The sequence below is a fragment of the Dasypus novemcinctus genome, chromosome 3 (assembly GCF_030445035.2).
Source record: "Dasypus novemcinctus isolate mDasNov1 chromosome 3, mDasNov1.1.hap2, whole genome shotgun sequence".
Classification (NCBI taxonomy): Eukaryota; Metazoa; Chordata; class Mammalia; order Cingulata; family Dasypodidae; genus Dasypus; species Dasypus novemcinctus.
The window spans coordinates 153,836,989-153,862,526 of record NC_080675.1 but is presented as its reverse complement, the minus strand read 5'-3'; the positions used below and the strand labels follow the sequence as shown (position 1 = coordinate 153,862,526).

The following is a 25,538-nucleotide window of genomic DNA, read 5'->3' as shown; positions in this document are numbered from 1 at the left end:
GGAGATTGAATCAATAATCAAAAACTTTTCAACAAAAAGAAAAGCTGTGAGCCAGATGGCTTCACGGGGTAATTTAACCAACCATTCCAAGAAGAATTAACACCAATCTTGCTCAAACTCTTCCAAAAAACTGAAGAGAGACCACTTCTCAACTCATTCTATGAGACCAGTATCACCCTAATACCAAAGCCAGATAAAGATACCATAAAAAAAGAAAATTACAGAACAATTTCTCTTACTAATATAGATGCAAAAATCCACAAAACACTAGCAAACTGAACCCAATGGTACATTAAAAGAATTATACACCATGATCAAACGGATTTCATCTCAGTAGACAAGGGTGTTTCAGAAGAAAATCAAATAATATAATACACCACATTAACAGAATTAAGGAAAAACAACAACGAAACAGTCCTCTCAGTTGATGAAGAAAAGATATTTGACAAAATCTAGCACCCCTTCTTGATGAAAAAAAAATTTAGAAAACTAGGAATAGAGGGAAGCTTTCTCAACAAGATAAAAAGCATATACAAAAAACCCCAATTTAACATCATACTCAGTGGGAAAGTCTGAAAGTTGCCCCCCTAAAATTAGGAATAAGACAAGTATGCTCACTGTTACTACTTTTTATTTAACATTGTACTGGAACTCCTAGCCAGAGCAATTAGGCAAGAGCTAGGCATCCAAATTTGGAGATGACATAATTCTATATACAGAAAATCCTGAAAAATCCATGACAAAGCCACTACAGCTAATAAATGAATACAGCAAAGTGGCAAGATACGAGGTCAACATGAAAAATCCAGTGGTATTTCATACACTAGTAATGAACAACTTGAAGAGGAAATCAAGAGAAAAATTCCATTTACAATAGCAACTAAAAGAAAAAATATATATTTATGAATAAATTCATTCAAGATGATTTACAGATTCTATGCAATCTCAATCAAAATTCTAACAGGCTTCTTTGCAGAAATGGAAAAGCCTACCATCAAATTTATATAGAAGGGTAAAGGGTCCCAAATAGTTAAAACCATCTTGAAAATGAAGTACCCATAGTTCCCAATTTTAAAACTTATAACAAAGCTCTAGTATTCAAAATAGTATGGTACTGGCACAAAGATAGACAAATAGACCAATGGAAGAGAACTGAGAGTTCATAAATAAATCCTCACATCTACAGCCAACTGATTTTTCACAAGGGTGCCAAGTACTCAATTGCAAAAGAATAGTCTTGTTAACAAATGCTGCTGGGAAAACTGAATAGTCAGATGAAAAAGAATGAAGGTGGACCTCTACTTCACACCATATACATAATTTAACTTCAAATGGATCAAAGATCTAATTATAAGAACCAAAACTATAAAACTTTTAGAAGAAAACATACAGAAACATTTTTAGGACCATGTGTTAGTAAAAGTTTCTTATATTTTACACCAAAAGCATGAGCAACAAAAGAAAAAAGTAGATAAAATTCATCGTGAAAATGAAAAGACAACCTACAGAATGGGAGAAAATATTTGGAAACCACATATCCAAATATTTTCTCCCATTCTGTAGGTTGTCTTTTCATATCTTTAATATCCAGAATATATAAAGAAATCCTATAACTAAAAAAAAACAAAAAAACAAACAAACAATCCAATTAAAAAATGGGCAAAAGACTTGAATAGACATGACTTCATAGAAGATACACAAGGGCAATGAAAAGATGCCTGTCACCATTAGCAAATCAAATGCAAATCATAACCACAACGAGATACCATTTCACACCCACTAGAATGGCTCCTATTTAAAAGAAACAGAAAATATCAAGTATTGGGAGAAAATGTAGAGAAATAGGAACACTTATTCGTTGTTGGTGGGAATATACACTAGTGCAGCCACTGTGGATAATAGTTTGGGAGTTCCTCAGAAAGTTAGGTAAAGAATTACCTTATGACCCAACATTCCACTTACAGGTATATACTCCAAAGAATTGAAAGCAGGGACTCAAATGGACATTTGTGCTCTGATGTTCATAGTGACATTATACATAATTTCAAAAAAATGGAACAACAAAGTGTCCATCAAGAGATGAAAGGATAAACAAAATGGATGAACCTTGAGAACAATCATGTTAAGTGAAATAAGCCAGGCACAAAAGGACAAATATTTTATGCTCTCACTGACAAGAAATAATTAGAATATGCAAATTCATGGAGTCAGGAACTAGCAGGTGCTGGGAATGAGGAGCTTATGTTTAACTGGTAGTTTCTGTTTGAGGTGATAGAAAAGTTTTGGTAATAGATGGTGGTTATGGTAGCACAACACTGTGTAATTAACACCACTAAACTGTATATTTGAAAGTGGTTAAAATAGGAAACAAACAGAATTACAGAACACAGTAAACCCTAATGTAAACTATGGTAAGTAGTATGATTATAATAATATTGTTCATGAATTGTAATAAAAGAATTATAATGCAAAGTGATAATAATAAGGAAAATTGTATGTGGGGGTGTGTAGAATATGGGAACTTTGTACTTTCTGTATGATTTTTCTGTAAAATTACTTCTCTAATTAAAAAACAAACAAACAAAGGAGAAAATATTTCTAAGGATACCAAAGATAAATAGGAATTAAAGCTATTACCACAGAGTAATGCAACCCCACCCCAGATGTCCACACCCTAAACCCTGGAACCTGTAAATATATTATGTTACATGACAAAAGAAACCCTTCAAATTGAATGAAGGTTACAGAATTTAAGATAGGGAGATTATTCTGGATTATCCAGGTGGACCCAATGTAATTATACCAGCCCTTAAAGTTGGAAGAAGAAGGCAGAAAAGTCAGTCAGAGAGATGTGATCATGGGGAAAAGCAGGAGAGATCTGAAGCCTGAGAAGAGCTTCACCCACCACTGCTGGCTTTGAAGCTGGGGAAAGGGAGCCAAGAGCCAAGGAAGGCAGTAGCCTCCAGAAGCTCAGCCGACAACCAGAAAGGAAATGGGGACCTCAGTCCTACAACTGTGAGGAACTGAAGTCTACCAATAACTTGAATCAATAAGGAAATGAATTCTCCCATGGAGCCTCCAGAACAGAGTCCTACCGACAAATGGATCTTAGCCTTTGTTGGACTTTTACCCACAGAACTAGAAGATAAATTTGTGTTATTGTAAGCCACTACATTTGTGGCAATTTATTATAGCAGCAAAAGAAAGCTAATACAAGGGCCCTTCACGCACAGCCGCTGAGCATGTAAATTGGTACAAGCTCTCTGAATTAAGGTGCTTTTTTTGTTTGTTTGTTTGTTTTGGTAGGTACCAAGGGCTGAACCCAGAACCTCCTGTTTGGGAAGCAGGTACTCAGCCAATTGAGCCACATCCATTCCCCAGTACAAGCGCTCTAGAAAGCAGATCCAGCAGAGGTGAAGATGTGCATTCCCTACAGTCAGGAATTTCACATCTAGTATATATCCTGGAGAAACATTCTCACATGGATGCACAGAAACACAGACCATAATGTAAGCTGATATAGCTGTTTATAATAGGAAAAAAATGAAAAGATCCTAAAAATCTACCATGAGGCAAAGGAATAAAGACATTGTGGTGTATTCATACATTGAAGTTCTAGATAGCAGGTAAGAACAAATGCTCAGGAAGCACACATATTGCTAATCTGGATAATTTATGAAAATAAATGGAAAGAAATAAGTAAACTGCAAAAAGATATGTATACGGTTGGGTTAGTTAAGTAAAAAAGTGTCACAGAATTCTGAAGTATTTCTAGGGGGAATTACATGATGTCTAGTATTTGCTTTAAAATACTCCAGAAAAAAGAATCAGGAGAAGGAGGTTAAAATAAGACAAGATTGACAAAATAATAATTGCTAATGGTGGGTGATGGATGCACATGAGATTTATTCTACAGTTCTGTCTACTACTTTGTATTTTGACATTTTTCCATAATAAAATTTTTAAAATACACATAGTATCTTTTCTACTTTATAAATATATATATAAAGTTTGAAAACACATATACTAAGAGTAAATACCACACGTGGGAAAATACATACCACCTTCAGAGTGCATCTGGTGGAATACCCTCACAGAAGCTATGAATAAAGCAGCAGAACACAGAAAGGAGGCAGAGCACCTGAGCCGGGGCTGGGGTCCTGCCCGCGCCACTCACAGGCTGTGCAAACCTGGGCAAGTTATGGTCACGTCCTAACCCTGGTTTCCTCATTTGCAAAGTAATAAAAACATCAACCTCACTGAGCATCAAAGACGATTCCATGATCCTACGTGTAAAACACTTAGGACATAGCATACCACACTTAAAACACTTAAAATGCTTAAAACACCTGGCACAACAGCAGTCCTCAATAAAAGTGAGTTTTTGTGACAATGTTGTTGGCCACATTCTGACAGCATATTTTTAACCGGACAGTGCGGGCAGGCACTGTCTGCTCAGAGGAAGGAAAGGTCATGACTACTAAAGCAAGGCTTCAACTGAACCTGGAGAGTAGGGCAGGAGAAGCAGGCAGAATGCAGCAAGCAAGACTACAGGATCTATCCCTGAGTGGCAAAGGGGCACAAAAAGACGATGAGGTAGATTGAGTGAAACTGTAGATTTCTCCTACCCCCAATATTTCATGAGTCTCATTTTTCAGAGAATCAGATAAAGGGTTCTTAATCCAAGATTCCAATGGGCTTCCGGGTTCTGTGAATTACCTCCAAAATATATGCAATATAGTATGTGTGTGTACCCAATTCAAGTGCATTTAGGAAGTAAGGATGTCCACATTTTGTATCATATCTTCAATAGGCTATGGACCAGTGAATCAGGTTACCCAAGTATTTTCCTCTTAGAAAAAAAACTCAGTTCCCTACTTAGGGGGCTCATTTGCTTTCAAACCATCTGTGGGTATGGAAGTGTCTCAGGAGAGCTCTACTTCTTGGAAGCCTGCCTCCTGCAGCAGAACTGAAAGTTCTTGACAAAGTACCTGGGAAAGGGGCTTGGAATTTAAAAGACCTGGAATGAATTCCAGCTCTATTGCTTTACTATTGGAAGGGTGATAATATCTGTTCTATTGCCTAAACAGGGGTTGTCTTGAGCATCAAGTGAGACACACAGGGTTGTGTAAAGCTCCCTGTGAATTGTTTTTGCTGTTGAAAAGGGGAGATTTCAGAAAAAGGTTCAACTACCCCAATAGTCACTAGCAATCATTAGCACATTTACCTGACAAGATGAGGTTTAATGAATGCTTGCTCTGGCTGCTCCGGACTCTCAACCTGCAGAGCATCCTCCAGCAACTGGGCTATGACATCCCGAGCAGGTCCCTGTTCCTCTGAGCAAACTGGTGTCTTCATTTCTTGAAGTAATATCAAGTATTTACTTTCTATTTGGCAGAGCTTGGCTTCTAGGCTAGAATACTGCAGAAAATGTGGTGGTTAATTCCATCTAGTCAGAGACATAGGAAAAGCAATCTGTAGGCATCTCAGCAAGCAATGACCGACAAGCTCAAAACTATTAGGATGTGGGCCAGAGACAGGGACAAGAAATTAATTTATGCCACAGCATAACTCCATGCTAGGCCAACACTTTCTCAGGGTTAGCTCCTGCCTGTCCCCTTATCACACAAATTAAATGTACCCCTCGAAAACCTGGAGAATAAGGTTTGGCAAGAGACTTTGAGGACTGCTCAAAAGGTATAGGATACCCAGGGTGCATGGAAATGTTTGGATATACTCATAGTGGAAACAATTAAAAACAACAGCTGGGGAGGTACTGGGTTCCTGGCCGGGGGGGGCGGGGGGGAGGCTCTGTCGTGGTCCCTAGGGGAGCAGTGGCAGTCCCCCAGGTCCAACGGTAAGGACCAGGAAGGAATGAGGGTCCAACAGTGAGCCCCTGATACTAATGACTATGCTTGTGAGCCTATACACCTGAAATAAGAACAAGGCCTAGAGCAGCACTGTGCCTAAGAGTTCCCTCCTGACAGCCTTGGTGTTACTCAAATGTGGCCAGTCTCAAAGCCAAACTCAGCATGTAAATGCAATGCCTTTCCCCCAGCGTGGGACATGACACCCGGGGATGAGCCTCCCTGGCACCGAGGGATCACTACCAAGTACCAGCTGATGACGTAACTAGAAAATGACCTTGAATTAAAGGTTCAAAGTGGACCAGCAGAATATCCCTGTCTACATATAATAACAGGAGTTAAAAATGCTGTTTGACCTAAAGTAAGGGGGAAATGGAAAGGACAAATGAGTTCATATGGCTATGAGTCTCTAAAAAAGAGTCTGGAGGTTGTCAGAAGGATTGCCCTTATGTACACCTGAGCAGAGTCTCAGAGACAGATAAAGTAGATACAACCCCAGATTTTGGTCCTTTTGAGGGCTAAAGAGACCCACAGGTTCTATGGTCATGGCAGATGGAGTTCACTGCCATGTCAGTTGGCCCTTCTTTGGAGCTGGTGTTTCTGCATGATGGAGCTGGACTCAGATGGGATCTCTTTTCACAAGCCTTTCATGCTACTTTACTGGAATTGTAGTTGGTGCTGGGGTTTAAGATATATCTAGGGGATTTGAATCTCTGGACTGACAATATGATAGCCAGGCCCTGAGCCTCAACAGACTTCAGCTCCTACACTTTGATTTACTGGACTTACCCAACTCAGCTAACATGGAGTTGGAGAATGTCAACCACCACACCATGGAGCCTAGAGTGCCTACAACTGAAAGCAGGAGGAGTGCATCCAGTATCCATGTGGAGTCTAAGCCCCCTCTTGACATAGATGTGGAATGGACACAACCAAGCCAAGGTCCACAGGAAGGAGGAATACAGTAAGGATTAGAGTGGACTTAATGATATTCTATTCATGAACTTTAATAATCAAGAAAATGTGGCATTGGTGTGGAAAAAGTGGCCATGGTGGCTGCTGGGTGCGGGGAATGGGAGGAAGAGATGAGATGTGGAGGCATTTTCGGGACTTAGAGATGTCCTGAGTGGTGCTGCAGGGACAATTGCCAGACATTGTATGTCCTCCCATGGCCCACTGGATGGAACGTGGGAGAGTGTGGGCTATGGTGTGGACCACAGGCCATGGGTGCAGTGATGCCCAGAGATGTACTCACCAGATGCAATGGATGTGTCACAATGATGGGAGAGAGTGTTACTGTGGGGGGAGTGGTGGGGTGGGGGCGGTGGGGGTGAATGGGGACCTCATATTTTTTGAATGTAATGTTTTTTTAAAAATGAATAAATAAAAAAAAAGGTATAGGATATCCATAGACAAGTGTCACTTACTCTTATTTGATTATAAGTATAATGTTTGTGGTGCCTTTATACTTTGCAAACCCTTTTCCATCCATAATCATGTCTTACTTGCACACCAATGCCACCAGGTTCTCAGAAGAGGCATTATTCCCACCATTCCCATTTTACAAATAAACTGATTTATACAATTCAATAACATAAATCAAAACCCAAATAACCTAAATTTGAGGGACTTTAGAATTGTACTTAATTTTTTTCTTTAAACCATTGAAAATGCATATGTGCAAATGGAAGTCACATCTCAAGGTATTTCTCTGTCTTCATCATAGATGAAGTGAGACTAAGTGCACAGTTCTATGGACTACATATATTTTAAGTATATTTTGAAATCAGTAATCACAAAGCACATCCATTTTAGAATGGTTTCTTAATCATATCTCCCAACAGATAAGAGAATATATATATCCAGACTCACCTTTGCCATCAGATCCCTCTCTCTCCTTTCTGCATTTCTTCGTAGAGCTGAGAGCTCCAAAATCTCCTTATTTAGAAATTTATTTTGAGTTTTATACCCCTGTAGATTATCCTGTTGGGGAAAAAATCCCATCAGTTCACAACGTTTGATTGTTGGCTTATTATTACATGCAATTAATACCTTGCTGCTTCACCAATGAAACAGCCTTGCTAAGTTAAAAGTGAGATCTAAGAAACTGAAAGCTCTCATCAGGCACTTTCTGATTAATTTTCATAGCCACCCATGGCAGAAGAAGGAAGGCAGGCATTACGTGGTATGATGAAGTAGATGGGAAAAACTAATATATTTAATGGTGGTGATTTTTCTCAATTGACTACAAAAGAACTCCCTCTTTGTTAGGACTTATATACCAAATCTCTGCAAATATTTCACCCATCCACATTCACTGAGGTAGAACAATAAAACAATACCTTATTATATTCATATTGAGCATATTTTCTGTAGGTTCTCATTTTTATCCATCCAGCTTATGTAGAAAAGGCTACACACATATACAAAAGCTCTTAACTAAAAATTTACACCTAATAATGAATACCTACAATGTATAAAAGCACTTTAGAAGACACTCTCTATTTAACATTGAAAAAGTTCAAATTTAGGGGGAAACTGACAGAAAAGTTCAAGAAACACAGTACACTCTTCATCTAAATTCACCAACTGTTATTTTTGGCCTTATTTGCCTTGCAGCTTTCAGAGAACATATTTAAGCCCAATTTAAAAGTGCAGGTCTGGCAGAGGCAGCTGTCCTATGTTAGTTTTAGCCCTTGAAATTCTTAGCAAGAAAAATAAAAGGAGCTAACAAAGGGGAGAGTTTTCATGTCATATGAAAACTTCATTAGAACTTCGTTAGACCAAGCAAATAATAAAAAAGACAATGAATGGAAAAAGCTTCCAAATAAAGATACTAGTCAGAACTGCTTTTCAGACAAATGAGGGCAGTGATTTCTAAGCATGCTTTTTACCAGACTTAGTCTTTTATAAATGTGTTTCCCCCTGTTTCTATTTCCCTTTTATAATCTGACAGGCTAGTGGATGGAGTTCCTGAGAAATCTCTGATCCCTCAACCACAGAAGAAATTCTGCATGAAGACAGCTCTCAGGGCAGGCCAGGGATGGTTAAGAAAGGCAATGACAACTGTGCTGTCACAGGAAGCCGACCACAGCCACGCCCCAGAGGTATGTCTGGAGATGTTACCTAATTCACAAACTAGACACCACAGTTTTCCCCATAAAAACTGAAAAACTGAAAAAGTTTAAATGCTTTCTTTAATTGCTAACTTTTATGGAACACCTGCCATGCCAGGCATTTTAGATCCTTGATATCATTTTCACCTCATAACTCTTAGGTAGCCCTTATCCTTATTTCCATTTCCTAGATGAAGAAACGGAGCCACAGAGAGGATGCCAAAGTCCTGCAACTACTAAGTGTCTGGGCTGGAAACCAACCTCTGAGAGCAGACCTGGCAGGCTCTTGGTTCTGCCTGCTCAGCCCCACCTGAGTGCTGATATGCATCACACCTACTTGGTCTCAGCAAGGTCACACAACACAGCAAGTATTCAAAATATCAAATTCAAACCCAAAAAGAGGTCCACTGCATTTTCTTTTCTAACCTCAAATCATAACTTTCTTTCTCTGGCTTCTAAAAGCTCTCATATTTGGAAACAATGAACATACCCAAAGAAAGGTGGACTAGAAGGCAACTAAAGAATACCCTGAAGGAATGACAGACAGAGACTGAGTGATACAAAGTGGGTCAGTAAAAGCAAATAAACTTAAAATTTTTGTTACCATCTAAATAAACCTGATCACTTATCTTAAAGGACATTTTCTCCAGCAGGATGATAATCACAGCATGAATAATGCCTGACAGTTAAGAGTCTATGAAATGCCAGGCACTGTACAAAGGCTCTACATGGATTACCTTCTTCATCCTCTTTATTCCTCACAGTACTCTACGAGTTGGCATGACTACACAGAGAGGTGAAGCAGAATGCCCATGGTCAGGGATGGTCAAGAAAGGAGTGGGCAGGGAAACGGACTTTGGCCCAGTGGTTAGGGCGTCCGTCTACCATATGGGAGGTCCGTGGTTCAAACCCCGGGCCTCCTTGACCCGTGTGGAGCTGGCCATGCGCAGTGCTGATGCGCGCAAGGAGTGCCGTGCCACACAAGGGTGTCCCCCGCGTGGGGGAGCCCCACGCGCAAGGAGTGCGCCCGTGAGGAAAGCCGCCCAGCGTGAAAAGAAAAGAGCAGCCTGCCCAGGAATGGCGCCGCCCACACTTCCCGTGCCACTGACGACAACAGAAGCGGACAAAGAAACAAGATGCAGCAAATAGACACCAAGAACAGACAACCAGGGGAGGGGGGGAAATTAAATAAATAAATAAATCTTTAAAAAAAAAAAAAAAAAAGAAAGAAAGGAGTGGGCAGAGCTGTGTCTAAAGACATTCGTCTAAACACCACCTGCACTATTCTACTTTCTCTTTCTTCCTAGAAGTTACTACAATAGTAATCCTTGTTTGTTTTTGTTTTGTTTTTTCCTGTTTTGGTTTGTTGTAGGAAGTACCAAGGATTGAACCCAGGACCTCGTACATAGAAAGCAGGCTCTCAACCACTGAGCCATATCTGCTCGCAATGAGAATTGGTTTTTTCATTTGTTCATTTTGTTTTTAGGAGGTACTGGGGAATCAAACCTGGGACCTCATATGTGGGAAGCAAGTGCTTAACCACTTGAGCTATATCCGGTTCCAGAAATATATTTATATTTTTCTTTTCTTTCTTTTTTCTTTTTTTAGGAAGTACTGGGAATTGAACCCAGGACCTCATACATGCAAAGCAGGTGCTCAACCACTGAGCTATGCCTGCTCTGCTATAACCCTGTTTTTATTTCTGTGCTTTCTAAACTAAACTAGGAGCTCACAGAGGACAATGGGTACGTGATGGCCATTTGGGTATTTGTCAGATAAATTGATGAAACTGTTCAAAGCAGGAAAACCTGTGTGTATGAAGATATTCATGAAATTCCAAGACACAGGAAAGCAGACAAAGATTGAGAAAGTAAATAAGGACACAGGCCAACGATAGATAATTCTGAAATCATTAATGATAGCAACTCAGAAAGGAAAAGAAAAAGGCTATGCTGTATGAACTCATATAAAATTTCATCTATTCCAAATATAAAAGAATTAAGTATAAATGTAAAAGACCTGGAGGAAAATACATAATAAGTAAAGTATTTAGATTGCTAGGGTGGGTAAAATCCTAGGACCGTTTGCTTCTGCCTCAAAACACTATAGAAACAAAAACTGACCACATGTTAGACCACAAAGGAAATATTAGCAAACTCCAGAAGGTATTCATCTTACATGCCACATTCACTGACTTTAAAGCAAGAAAATTGGAAATAGTCACAATAAAAAATAATAATAATAATAATTTTTTTAAAACCACACAGCCAAGAATAAAATGAGGTTCCAAAGAAGAAATCAATATGGAAACAATGCACTATTTAGAACCGTAGGACAAAGACAAAACGTATGAAAATGCCCATTCGGTCCAAAAACTCCTTCCTTTTTTCTCAAGCCTTTTCAATTCTTCCAATGCCATCGCAAAGGAGGCATGAATTAGGTGTGAATGTTTTTCAACACAGCAGAGGGGATGCCTTGGCACTGGCAATAACAGGCCCCAGGAAGAGCAGTGTCAGAGAACATGAGGTCTCTGACCCAGGCAGGACTCACCTGTCCCACCTGGAATCCACAGGCTATAGGTAGGTCACCTAACAACCACTCTGCCTCTTCATAAACTGTGTCATACCTAATCTGACTGCCTGTTGTAGAATTCTGGAGCCAGAGGCGTTCAAAATTGTTAACGTGAGAAACAACGGAGAAAAAGATCGTATGACTGTTATAGCTCCACTCCACCTACGATGCTACAAAAAGAAAAGGGGGGAAATCAAGTTCTGATCAACCCTGTTAGCTGTCTCCAAAAGAAGCTCTGCAGAGCTGTAACCTAAAGTGACTCATTCTCCACACACACCCTGGCTCTGATCCACTGTCCCTCCATAGCCAAGTAGCTCTCAACACAACCTAGAAACCAAATGTTCCCATTATTCTCTAAACACTATGAAAATAAACGTGCTTACAAAATAAGAATTTCAGCTGACAGTAAATAAATATTTAAGAAATGTATATTACTGATAGGAAATATACTTAGGGTCATATATATCCTAGGTGGTATAAACAAAACTCACTTTTATTGGCAACACTAATCAAGATCTTTTTTTAAAATATTGGCTATTTTTAGAGTAGATGTACGTATAAAGTAATGAGATTGTTTTTTTTCTTGGTTGCTCTTTTGGCTTATCTCATTAATAAATCCTTTTGACCTCACATGTCTAACGGATGTCACTGCTTAGAAATGGTCACTATGGGAGACTATTCCATATAGATTCTAACAATGGTGCCATTAGCCCAGCATTTTTAAACTTACATTTTGGAATTATCTTCAAAGGCCCCTAGCATGAAGTAAAGGTTCAGTAATGACCTCAACAGTAGCAAAATATTTGCCCTTAAGGAAAAACTGCATCTGGGAGTCAAATACTCTTGGAGCTAAATTATTTGCAAGAAGAAGGCAGCCAGGTAGGAAAACTTCGGAGCTAGGTGGGACCCACTGTCCCAGACTTGTCTGGGGTCACAGATTTCTCTTGGCTATACCCAATGCCCCATATCCTAGGAGATACTTCTCCAACTAAAACCTCTCCATCATTCTCAAGAACTAACGTAGCAAGAATTTTATGCCCCTCACTGGTCTCACTGGCAGTGGCCCAAGGCCATTCAGCTCTCCTGTCTGGACTGGCAAACTTCTCAACAGGCAAAAAAAAAAAAATTCTGCCTCCCACAATTGCCATGTGGTTCTCCTACTTCATCAGCTGGTCACCACCCCAGGATGGCCTAAAGGGTCACCTAAATCAAGTATCGGCCTAATATCCCAGTGCCAACCCAGAAAGGGTCACTGGAAGGAGAGCTCTGTTTTCCTTTCAACAAGTGTCAGAAAGGTGCCTTCCCACCCCTCGGGCATGGGGGCACTGACCCCAAGCAGTCCTCTTCCCAAGCTGCTTGGAAGCTGGGGTCCCCCTCCCCAGCTGACCCAGCTTTGGCCGCTGGGGACACGGCTCCCTCACTTAGCTCCCATTAGCTCCCAAGGCAGGCACTGAATTTGTGTGTGCATTCATATACAGAGAGAGGGAGGGAAGGAATAGTCACCACAGGTCATGAGGGTAATAGAGTTCAAGTTCTCAGGGTTGTATAAATAGGAAGAGAAGGATGAGCTGCCTGAAAACAAAGGAGGGGCAAGATTTGAAACTGGTCCAAGGAATGGCAACATCGTTAAGAGTTTCATTTCCCAAGGAAGCTCCTTAGAAGATTGATAATTATTTGGCTATAAGTCCTGTTATACTTGTCAAAAAGGAAGAGACTCAGTTGATCCTGTCACATCACATTAGCTCACTGAGGCCAGTATCTCTAGGATGACATCATTGGAGTTAACGGGCTTTTCTATTTCTCATTCCAACACTCACAGCCCAACCCTGCTCTTACTTTCAGCCTGTCCAGCTCCAGCTGGTCCTTGCTGGCTGGGGTGGCAGTGGGAGAGCTGGGCACAGTGGCTGGAGAAGACGGGCTGCCCTCACACTCACTGAGCTGCCGCGAGAGCTTTATGATGACTTCGTCCTTGGCTTGGATTGTCTCCATCAGCATTCCCAGTTGCTCATTGAGCTCACCCACTTTGCTCTTCAGAGTTCTCATTTCCTGCTGAAGATTCTCTTTTTCCAGGTTGAACCTCTCGAGCTGGCTGGTGAGGCCCAAAATCTGACCATCCTTTTGGTGTAGAAGCTCAAGTGTGTCCTTTGGAACTCCCTCACAGAGTCGGCTGCTTGTGAAATACTTGTCATACTGGGAAGAGCGGACTGTCTGCTGCAGTAGCCGAACCAGCTCCTAGGAGCCAAAAGGAGGATGGATGGAAGCGTGAGGATAGCAAGGGAGAGAAGGAAAAGCAGAAATCATGATAACACTACAGAGAACAATCATCGGAATTTGAGGAAACGCAGAAACTTTACAGGAAACATTTTAATACTGAACTTCCTCTTGAAGGAACTCAAAAATAGAGAGGGGAAAAACGATTTACTCCTTAAAGACTGTAGAGAACAATAATAGGAAAGCATGAACAAGCACACTTAAAATAGCAATGGTTCCTGGTAAATGTTCATCAGTATTAAAAATGTGACTTCTAAATCAATGAATTTTTGAGCAATTAAGTGTAATTAGGTCTAATTATCTCAGAAGGAAATTGTGCTGCTTAATATGATATGGAAATTTTTAACACCTGTTAAAGAACTCTGGGCTCAAGGTATGTTCAGAGAGAGTCAATCTCAGGGGCAGGACTGGGGGTGGATGCAGACAACACCCTTCTCTGCCCTCCTTTAACGGGTCTTCACTCTTCTTATAAATGTAAACATTTTTGAGTAAATGATCAAACAAAGCAGTACTGCCTTGGACGGTGGCCACAGCAACACGAAACTTTTAAGGCAAAATCACAATCTGGGAAACAAAGCTGCCTGCAAAAAGATTCACAGAAACATAAAAGCCAGCCTTTCTTCCTCCAGTCCTTGGACTGTGAGATAAGACAGAGATCAAAGAAGAAAAATTACCTTCTGACTGGACAGGTCTTTCTTTAACTGTTCCAGTTCTTCTTGCTGGTTTTGAACCTGCTGCTGCATTTCGGAGGCTGGCTTGCTGACACTGCCACTGCCCAGCGTCCCCTCAGCCGAAGGCTCACCACTAGTGTGACGATTTTTGTACGACCCAATCATATCTTTCAAAGGGCGCTTTCCTTTGTAGGGAATACGTCCAAAATCAAAGGGGAATCCTACGCCAGTTACTCCTATGTAAACACAAAACTTGTTTTTTAAGTGGAGGCCAAATTTTCCTTTTGGATATTACAATAAAACACATTAGCATCCTCCAAGGAGTTTCACATTCATCATCTAGAGAACACAGGGAGGCAGAAAAGCCTCCCTTTGCCCCTACCCAATTCTCAATAATAACCAATACCATTAAAGTTACAGATGATTCCCCCCACAGGCTTCTTCCTTACAAGAATCTATCATGTGATCACTTTGCAAAGAAAACTATTTGATTGCTCAATTTTTGCCTTAAGACAGAGGAAAAAAGGCAGACTATTAACTGGCACTAATGAATTTATGATGAAACTGTATCACTCTTGTCTCAAGATTCTTTTGTAATACTAAGCTTATTTTCCAATATTCATTTTCTCAAAAGCTCAGTGCTAAACCTATGTGTTCACATTGCCATTTTCCCATTCCAGGCACCTTTGACACTAAAGAGAACAGAGACCCAGGCCGGGGAAAAACACGGTTGCTCCACACTCCTATGGCATAATAACAAGACAGACTTGTCCTTGCCCAGGGAGCCTTAGCAAGGACAGGGTGCCGGTCTATAAAGTTAAATGATACGCTCTAAGCATAGGACTTAAGAGACATACTAGCGATCCTTGGTTTTCCATTTTTGCTAATCTGTCCCTAGCAAAAAAAATTCAAAAAACCAAAAAAAACTCACAAATCTTTTATTTTTTTTTTAAGTTGTTTTTTTTTTCCAAAGGTTTATCAATTTTATTTTTCCCCCTTCCCTTCCTCCTGCTGTTTTTGCTGTCTGTGTTGTTTTTTCATCCTCTTTCCTTTAGGATTCACCAGGATTCACCAGGATCCTGGAGACCTCTGATGTGGAGAGAGGTTCCTGTCAATTGTGCTACCTCAGTTCTGGTCTCTACTGCACTTCACCTTGACTCTCCCCTCGTCTCTTCATTGTTGCGTCATCATCTTGCTGGGTGACTCACCTAAGCGGGCGCTGGCTCACTGCGCGGGCACTTGTGCTCACTATGCAGGCACTCACGCAGGCACCCTTTCTCTTCTTTTTTCACCAGGAGGCCCCTGGGATCAAACCCAGGTCTCCCATATGGTAGGCAGAAGCTCCACCACTTGAGCCACATCACCTTCCCCCACAAATATCTTTTAAATGTTAAATGAATGTTTTAAAGCATAACTATATCCTCTTTCTAAAAACATGGGATTTTAAAATATTATGGGGGAAATGGACTTGGCCCAGTGGTTAGGGCACCCGTCTACCACATGGGAGGTCCGCGGTTCAAACCCTGGGCCTCCTTGACCCGTGTGGAGCTGGCCATGCACAGTGCTGATGCGCGCAAGGAGTGCCGTGCCACGCAGGGGTGTCCATCGCGTAGGGGAGCCCCACGCGCAAGGAGTGCACCCCGTAAGGAAAGCCGCCCAGTGCAAAAGAAAGTGCAGCCTGCCGAGGAATGGCGCCACCCACACTTCCCGTGCCGCTGACGACAACAGAAGCGGACAAAGAAACAAGGCGCAGCAAATAGACACAGAGAACAGACAACCAGGGGAGGGGGGGAATTAAATAAATAAATAAATCTTAAAATATATATATATTATGGAAGCCAAATACATTTTAGTGTAGATGGATTCAAATATATACTCAAAATACAAAGGGGGACACAAAAAAGTACATACTATATAAGTTTCACTTATGTAAAGTTAGAAAGGCAAACCTAATTTCTGCTGTTAGAAGTCACAACAGTGGCTACCTTTAGGGTGGGAGCAGAGACTAGAAGGGGGCGCGGGGGTGGGGCCTGCCTTCAGAGGTGCTGGTATAGTCCTGTTTCTTGAACTGAGTGCTGTTTGCATGGGTTTGTTTACTTTGTGAAAGTTCGTTGAGCCGTACATTCTGATTTGGGACTTTTTTGTATATGTTGATTTATCAGAATATTACAAATTTTGACTTTTAAGTTTATATAAAAATGGGGGGAAATACAAGGAAAGGTAGGTCACTTACTGTAAATAACATGGGCAACAAGCTGGTAGGCTGATACCTTCAACCATTGTAAGAAATACCTGTGAATTAAGCAAGAACTATGTCCAGAGACATCTTTCAGTCTCTCCATGTCTTTCACACAAGTTCCCTTTCAAAGAGGATAAGGGGCTGGGCAGAGGGCTGAGAAGGCTGTCGCCAGTCACTAAAATGTGCTGTTGGGAGTTTCTCAACCCCTCCCAAGACACTAAGCCCTACTGATTCTTCCTTTACCATCTTGCTCATATTTATCCCTTCCATTTCATTCCCAGAGTCTCTATTGAAAGTCAGAGCCAACACTATTTACCTTCATTCAGTAATCCAAATCCCCAGTCGAAATCCCCCTTCCTCCAGGAAGTATTACCAGTTCACTAAGAGCTCCTCTCCTGGTACATCCCCTGGCTATCATGCACATTGGGTAATTAAGCATATTCAGCTTGGCCACATTTTAAACCATGTCATATTAGCTGGGCAAGTCCCACACCATGCTCCTGTGGCACACAGGGATGCTCCTCCTCAAATCAACTCATGGCAATACTTCCTCAGGGGATAGAAAAAATATTTCCTTTAGTATATATTCTCTTTCCCAATAAAGATTTCCTAAAACCCTGCCTCCTACTCTTGCCAGCCAATGCCAGAATTAAGCATAAGGTGAAATTCTCAAAATTACATATTTCATGCTTACAACATCAATATTCTCTTGGTGAATTAATGGCTCTATTATCATCAATGGCTGCTAAAGCCATTAGGCAACAGGCTGATGGATAACTTTATAATGAATGGATCAAGCTGACAACTCTAAGCCCTGATCAGTCTTAGTATCACAAAAAGAGAGAGGACCAACTATCATGTGGTTCCAGCTGTGATACGATAGGAAGTACAAAGCCTATCCTCCCCACCCACACCAAAGTATTCTTGCCATAATCAAAAACCAACATGGAATCTGGGAAAGCTTCCGGATTTAACTACCAGAATATAGGAAATACAGGGGACAGAGGAGCAGGTTAAATGGCACCAAAGAACTATAATTAGCAAGATCCATACAAAATGTGTGAAATTCATCAGCACAGAAGAGCCCATTTCTTCAACAAATACGGCAAGAGAAAGAGAAAAAAAGGGACAGGAAACTGTTTAAAAAGGACCTAAGAAAATGTATCAACTAAATATAATGTGTAGACTTTGTTTGGATCCTCATTTAAACAAACCAACTACAAACAAACATGTATGGAATAACTGGAAAAGTAGGTAATATTAAGGAACTGCTACAATTATTTTTAGGTGTGCTAATTTTTAGGTTAGCTAATTTTTTTTTTAAGTCTATCTCTCAGAAATACATACTGAAGTATTTACAGATACAATGGACAGCTGTCTAGAATTTACTTTACTATAATCCAGCTGACGGTGGGGTACAGGGAGGGTAAGAGTTTAGAAGGGAAATAGAAGAAATGAGAGCGGCTATGTGTTCCAAATTGTGAAAGGTGAATGATGGGTACAACACAATTCATTATACTGTATTCTCTACTTTTGTATACATTTCAAAATTTCCATAATAAAAATTTTTTAAGTAAAAAAAATCAGTATTTCTATAAAAAGCACCATGATTCCTGGGTACTCTTATCTCCAGAAAAAGTTTAAGAACCACTAAACTAGACAGTTATTTATTCCTTGTAATATGTAATTTTTACATTGTTTATGTTTTATCTCCCGCAAAGAGAATGCAAACCCCCATTAGGCCTTAAACTTCTAGAAAAACCTGCTCCCGGATTGTCTGCCCCATCACTGGTGGTTAACAGACAGTAGCAGGGAGCCACGTTTGTACCTTTGCTTCCTTCAGGGGTCTGCTTCTTCCTTTCTTCCTGTGCCATGGACTCCTCCAGGTCCTTAGGAGTTGGGTCTAAAAGTTCCCACTCTTCACTGGTATAAAACACACTTTTCCGACTGTCATTATGCCCTCTCCCAGGTCGGAAAGAGGACATGGAATTTCTATTGGAAAAAAAAGAAACGATTTTTTAAAAACACTGTAAAACAAAATAATTTTATAGTATAGGAGTGGCAAAAACGTAAAGAGCTGCCCAACAATGCTCAGACACATGGGCCTCTGGGACATACACTCACATTCCTGGCCCCTGAACACACGCACCGCACACACAGAGACTGGCTAGCATCAGAAGAGATCAAATTTTTCTACCCAAAACGATCTAGACGGTTGAAAAAGTTGGTTAAAGCAGGAAACCATTTAAAAATACTTGAAATGAAAACAAGTACTTATAAAGGTATATGTAAATGTGTGTTGATTTGACAGTCTACTGATAAAGGGCAGCCAAGACCTTTTCTTTGAGTCTGGGCTACTGACTGCAGGTCTCTATTATCTTCTTGTATAAATCACATCTATAAGACATCATCTAACTTTTCCAATTTTGTTTTGCTTCTCATTAAAAAGTGGAGCAACGACTTAAAGCTGAGAAACAATCTAAGTACAGAATCTTCGTAGGTTTTTATAATTTTCTTCCTCCAATCTTTCACAGCTGTCTCACCCACATCCTGACAGTAATTATTTTTAGTGGTTCATCTTTATCAGATTTTCCCTAAGCATTCAACTTATTTTTCATAGGAACAACTTTATGGTTTTACTGAGTATTTCATTAAATTATATAATTTAATTATGTAATTAAGGTAATAACAAGTTCATCAGACATCAACTAGTTAGGAACAAACCAGCTAATTCTAGGCAAGTTTGCAGCTTGGCTGGGAAAAAAGACAGGGGCCCTGAAGTGGCCCATCTGCCCTGTGCACTCAGTGGGAAGCATGGAGCTACAGAGGGGATCTAAAATGTCAGTTAACCAGGAGAGGTGGTAAAGTGAAAGCTCGTTAAGTCAACTGAGTTGATATTTAGAATAAAAGCACAGCAGACAAATATTCAATTATCCTTTGAGCCCTGACTATCTTCTAATTTTGGTAGTTTTGAATCTATTACCTAAAGACAAATTTTGGGCTGTTAATTTGTAATACAGGAATAAAATAATATTTTGCTATTTCTATAGTCATTAAAATCTCTTTGCACCGAAAGTAATTTATTTAAACCTTCATAAACTCTGCTGCTCTAAGTAAAAACAAATAAGGAAACAAATAAAAAGCAAGCAAAATGAAACCAAAACACCACAGACACCTAAGATTCACAAACCAATAAGCATTAGGGTTTCTAATGTAAGCAGCCCATGAAACACTGTGCAGAATGGCTTTGTCAGATACACAGGGGCTATGTCTCCCCAAACGATGGTACCACCACCTTTTCTAGTACCTGCTAAGAACTAAGCACTGCTTATCCTTATCTAGTACTTACTAAGTGTCAAGCACTGTTCCAAGCAGTTTACACCTATTAACTCATCATCCTCATACCAATCTCATGGAATATGCATGACTATTAGCCTCATTTTACCAATGAGAACAGAGGCATAGACAGTTAAGTAATTTGCCCAGGTTACCCAGCCAGTAAGTAGCATAGGTGGGACTTGAAACTCCAGTATCTGGCTCTTAATCACTCTGCTACACTACAAAGCCAACAGAAGATAACCCCAAATGAGGTTGAACCCTGAAGTGATCTGCCAGTTGTCATAGGTTGTTGTGACATGTGCTCACTTTCCTAGGTAGGATACACTCAAAATCACCCTAAGCTCAAGGACATGGAAAGTTCCCTATGCTACATGTCTGCCTCAATCTCACTCCATTATCCAACCTTGAAGGCAGATGATGCTGGTTATATATGAAAATCTGGCAAATCAACAGTCCTCCAAATATGTTCTTGTTTTGAAAGATAATCTCATTTGGAAGGAGCACTAGGCTCCCATGCAGGGAACTGGGTGTGCATTTCAGCTCAGTTCCAAACTTATATGACCTTAAACAAGTCATTTTACCTCTTGTTCTAACCTGTAAGATGAAGGGACAGCCGTTCTGTGGTTTTCCAACATTTTTTGGAGCATGGATCCTTCTTTATCAAGAAGTCCAATTGGTTAAGACATGAAAACAGAGCAGCTCTAGCTGCAGGCACCCTGTGGAGGCAGCCCTGTCCACCTCCTCCCTCCCACTTTCCCATGGGTGTTAAAAGATGAGTGGAACAGAATCAGATGGAGACGAGCACACCAAGCAGAAGAGCACAGGGCAAGCAAAGGCCTGGGGTAGAAGAGCAAGGTACAGTATGGCTGGAACACAGTGGCTCAGCAAATGAGAATATGGGGAAACAGACTAAGATCAGGTTAGAGGGACTCTCAAATGTCAAACAAGGAGCTGGGAGCTGACCCTGCAGGCCATGGGACATCAGCAACACTTCTGATACAAGGTGACAACACAGTCTGAGCTCCATTTGAAGATGCATGAATGTAGATGGATGGGAGCAGAACAGGACTGAGAGGTCAGGACTGGTGCAATAAGCCAGGAGGCAGGTAGTCAGGGCCCACTGGTTGGCGTGGAAATCTCCCTCACAGGTGTTGATGTATGAGGTCTAGGCTCCTTGCCAACCTTGCCACAGCCTACTCAGTTTCAGTACCAATGTAACGTTTATAAACCTGATGTCTTACCGTGAGATCTAAAAACACACAGAGAATTGTTTTTTTTCCCAAAGTGAATTCAACCACAAAGGTACAAACATAGAGAGGTTAATAAAAATCATACAAGGCATGTTCTCAGACCACAGTGGAATTAATTTAGAAGTCAACAACAGAAAAACAGCTGGAAAATCACCAAATATTTAGAGATTAAACAACATATTTTTAAACAACACTTGGGTCAAAAAAATTGTCTCAAGAGAAATTTAAAAATATTTTGACTAAATGAAAATGAAAAGACAATGTGTCAAAATCTGTGGGAAACAGCAAAAGCAGTCCTTAGAGGGAAATTTATAGCAATTGAAAACATAAGAAAAGAAGAAAGATCTATAATAAATAATCTATGCTTCCACTTTAGGAAATTAGAAAAAGAATGAAAATTAAATCCAAAGTAATCAAAAGAAAAGAAATAATAAAAAATAGATTAAAGGAATGAGGTCACTTTCTGAAAAAGTGCCCTTGAGCAGCTTCTAAGGCCACCTACTCATAGCCCCCCAAAACCCAGTGGGACCAGCTGCATACTGACCACTAGGCTGGGACCTAGAGAAGGGGAAGAAGCTTCCAAGTCTCCCACAAAGCACTGCCACTACAACCTTTCTATAACCCTTCCTTTCTCTAAGTCAAGATTCCCAAAGTTCTGTGACTACCAATCGCATTGTTTTAAAAAGTAATAAAAATACCTATACTCAAAGAACTCCTATAACTCGATAAAAAGAAATAAATAATCCAATTTAAAAACAGGTAAAGAATCTGAATAGACACCTCTCCAAAGAATATAAATGAATGGCCAATAAACATATGAAAAGATGCTCATCATCATCATTAGCCATCAGGGAAATGCAAATCAAACAATATACCACTTGATACCCACTAAGATGGCAAGAATCAAAATATCAGATAATAAGTATTAGTGAGGATGTGGAGAAATTGGAACCCTCATATATCACTGATGGAAAAATAAAATGGTACAGCCACTTTGGAAAACAATCTGGCAGTTCCCCAAAAGGTTAAACATAGAAATACTATATGACCCTGCAATTCTCCTAGGACATATGAAAACGTATGTCTACACAAAAACTCATACAAACGTTCAAAGCAACATTATTCCCAATAGGCAAAAAACAGAACAATCCAAATGCCTATCCACTGATGAATGACTAAATGAAATGTGTTATTCCCATGGAATGGAATATTATCCAGCCATAAAAAGAAATAAAATACTGATATATGCTACAACATGGATGAAATTTTAAAACATTATGCTCAGTGAAAAAAGTCACAAAAGAATACAAATACTGTATGATTCAATTTATATGAAATGTCCAATATAGGCAAATCTATAGAGACAGAAAGTATATCAGTGGAAGGGATGGGGGATAGGAGGATGAAGGCTAATGAATATGAGTTTCTTTTAGCGTGATGGTTGCAAAACTCTGATTTTACTAGAAACCACTGAATTGTATACTTTAAATGGGTGAATTGCATGTATGTGAACTGTATATGAATAAAGCCTTTATTTTAAAAGAGATAAAAAATAAAACAGAAAAACAAAATGAAAACAAAAAAGGAAAACAAAAAGAAAAAAGAGAGAAAACCGAAATTTAAAAAAAGAAAGAAAAAAAAGAGAGGGGAAAAGAAACCCCTCCATTCTCACTAGTCCATGCACAAACAAGGATGGAAATCTAGAGCACAAGACCCTGAGCCAGGCCTGTGTCCTAAAAAGGGACTGGCCCCTAGGGGCAAGAAGCCCCAGTGCTACCCACTGTGAGCCCTGGGACCTAAGGTAAGTACTCTCCCTGTACAAGCTTCTGTCTCTGTAAAATACCAAATATGACCTTCCTCAAAGAGCTGAGTAATTATATTAAACAAAAAGTGTAAAATGTTTGGAGACAGCATCAGGCACATAATAGGTACTCTATACAAAGTAGAGTAACAATGTATATCAAACATGATGTAAATGACAAAGACTTTCACAAATATAAAGTGGTTTTGGCTTCATATACAAATGAATATCACATATTCTAATCCATTCCAGGTTCCCATGTTGCTTTCCAAAGACTCACTTGAGCTCTGTGCCCCATTGTTTCAAAGAGAAGTTAATGGGATTTGGATGCCCTGGGGCTGGCTGATTTGCAGCTTGTTCTCCCACCAGCTCTCCAGGGACAGTTTCCACAGCTAGGACATTTCTGGCTTTTTCTGCAGAAGCATTTGGATGTGGGTAAATTAACTCTGAAAGAAAAACAAATGCTCATTACTTAAATCTTCCACACTGAACTTGATACACTACATAAAACACAGATTTGATATAGTATAAAAATATCGAATATATATTGGTATGTTTTAAATGTATGCTACATAAAAAATACATAGACCATAGATGGCTTCAGTGTTCTGAAACCATCTTCATCTACAAATGACCTCTGTTTCTCAAAAGAAGGTTGCAAAATGCTTCAAACCACCAAATAATACAAGCATCAACCCAGGCACAAAAGGGATCAGGCTTTTCTTCCTGGACTAGTGAATCCAGCATAAACGTGTGATCGAGAGCTACTCACCTGCGCAGATAAAAAGCAATTTCCAGGATATACTATTCGGTTTGGGGAAAAAAAAAAAAAAAAAGGCAGAGGGCAGATCAGAGGGACACTCCACTAACTTTTGTCTACAAAGGTGGGGGCAATCTAACTATATGTACATATTTGCTAATTATTTGTAAATAATGATACTGGAAAGATAAGTTTGCATGTCACAGAACAGGAGTTCAGTAAACTCAAAAGGAAATGTACTGATGCTAAAGCATGATCAAATTTTAGAATATATTATCTCTAAAATTTAAGTTTTTTGAAATATTTAAGGTGAAAATGATACGATGTCCAGGATTTGCTTCAAAATAAGATGAGAGGGTCAAGTGTGTATAGGTATCAGTGACATAAGAGTAGTCATGAGAAAAAATGCTGAAACTACCTAATAAACATGGGAGTAAAGTCAAGCTATTCTATCTTGCATGTGTATATTTAAGATTTCCCATGATACTTTTTTTAAGATTTATTTTTGATTTATTTCTCTCCCCTTCACCCTCCCCCCCCACGCCCAGTTGTCTGCTCTCTGTGTCCACTCACTGTGTGTTCCTCTGTGACCGCTTCTATACTTAGCAGCAGCACTGGGAATCTGTGTTTCTTTTTGTTGTATCATCTTGTGTCAGCTCTCCATGTGTGCGGTGCCATTCTTGGGCAGGCTGCACTTTCTTTCACGCTGGGTGGCTCTCCTTACGGGGTGCACTTCTTGCATGTGGGGCTCCCCTACGCAGGGACACCCCTGCGTGGCAGGGCACTCCTTGTGCGCATCAGCACTGCGCATGGGCCAGCTGCACACGGGTCAAGGAGGCCCGGGGTTGAACTGCTGACCTCCCATGTGGTAGGTGGATGCCCCATCCATTGGGCCAAGTCTGCCTCCCTTTTTTTTTTTCAAGTGTAAAAAGTTTCCAGCTCTAAATTCATTTTATTTTCCCAAATGGTGCAATCTCTGTGAAAAGGGTGTATTTTTAAATGGAATTTAACATAACTTCTCAATAATCAATCTTGTCCACAGTCTCCTTTAAGGAAGTCCTTACACTGGTGATATCAATAGTTAATCTTTCTGTGACAACAAAAGCAGAATGGAATTAGTGAACACTAGTAAGGAAAGGAAATTTTTCAAGGAAAAAATTACTTTTTAACCAAAGAATCACATACTCTAAGTCACTCAGGACAGGCCTCTGCAAAGGTCAGCAGATGCAGGTAGTCCAGGCTGAATGGGCCCCTGGAAATTGATGCTCTATATGAGAACCTCTTGGGAAGGGTTTGCACTCTGTAGTCAGGTTATTAACTGGATCACAGTCAGTGGTGGGAAGGGCTCCAAGAACACGTGGGGAAAAGTATCTTGGACACGACATACAGTAGTCACTGTTGTGTATCTGTCAGGGAAATCTGGCTCTGGCAGAAGCTACAACACACAGCTTATAGCAGGGTTTTGACTGGAAAAGCAAAAGGATGTACAAGGGGACAGAAGAATTATGGACTTCGTAATCAATAACAGGCTTGAGCAAAGAAGGCAAGAAGTTACAAACCACCATAGATTCCCAATTCTTAGTTCAAATTATTATCCTATGCTAACTAAACACTAGGCTTTGGGGGCACAACAACCAATGAGACACAGTTCTT

The 25,538-nt window shown here is 40.1% G+C and overlaps 1 protein-coding gene across 3 annotated transcripts in view; it reads right to left on the bottom strand.

Annotated features, from left to right (window-relative positions):
- Nucleotides 1-25,538, bottom strand: part of TBC1D2B (TBC1 domain family member 2B) — a 122,829-nt gene that overhangs the window by 41,594 nt on the left and 55,697 nt on the right. For 2 of the 3 annotated variants that reach the window (XM_058294601.2, XM_058294598.2), the window contains exons 3-8: nucleotides 23,406-23,571; nucleotides 18,564-18,727; nucleotides 14,500-14,732; nucleotides 13,391-13,786; nucleotides 7,740-7,850; nucleotides 5,228-5,421 (exon numbers count right to left, since the gene is read on the bottom strand). In XM_058294601.2, coding sequence (XP_058150584.1) covers nucleotides 5,228-5,421; nucleotides 7,740-7,850; nucleotides 13,391-13,786; nucleotides 14,500-14,732; nucleotides 18,564-18,727; nucleotides 23,406-23,571 — 1,264 coding nt within the window. The remainder of the gene's footprint in view (nucleotides 1-5,227; nucleotides 5,422-7,739; nucleotides 7,851-13,390; nucleotides 13,787-14,499; nucleotides 14,733-18,563; nucleotides 18,728-23,405; nucleotides 23,572-25,538) is intronic. The other variant, XM_058294599.2, reaches the window with a different exon arrangement.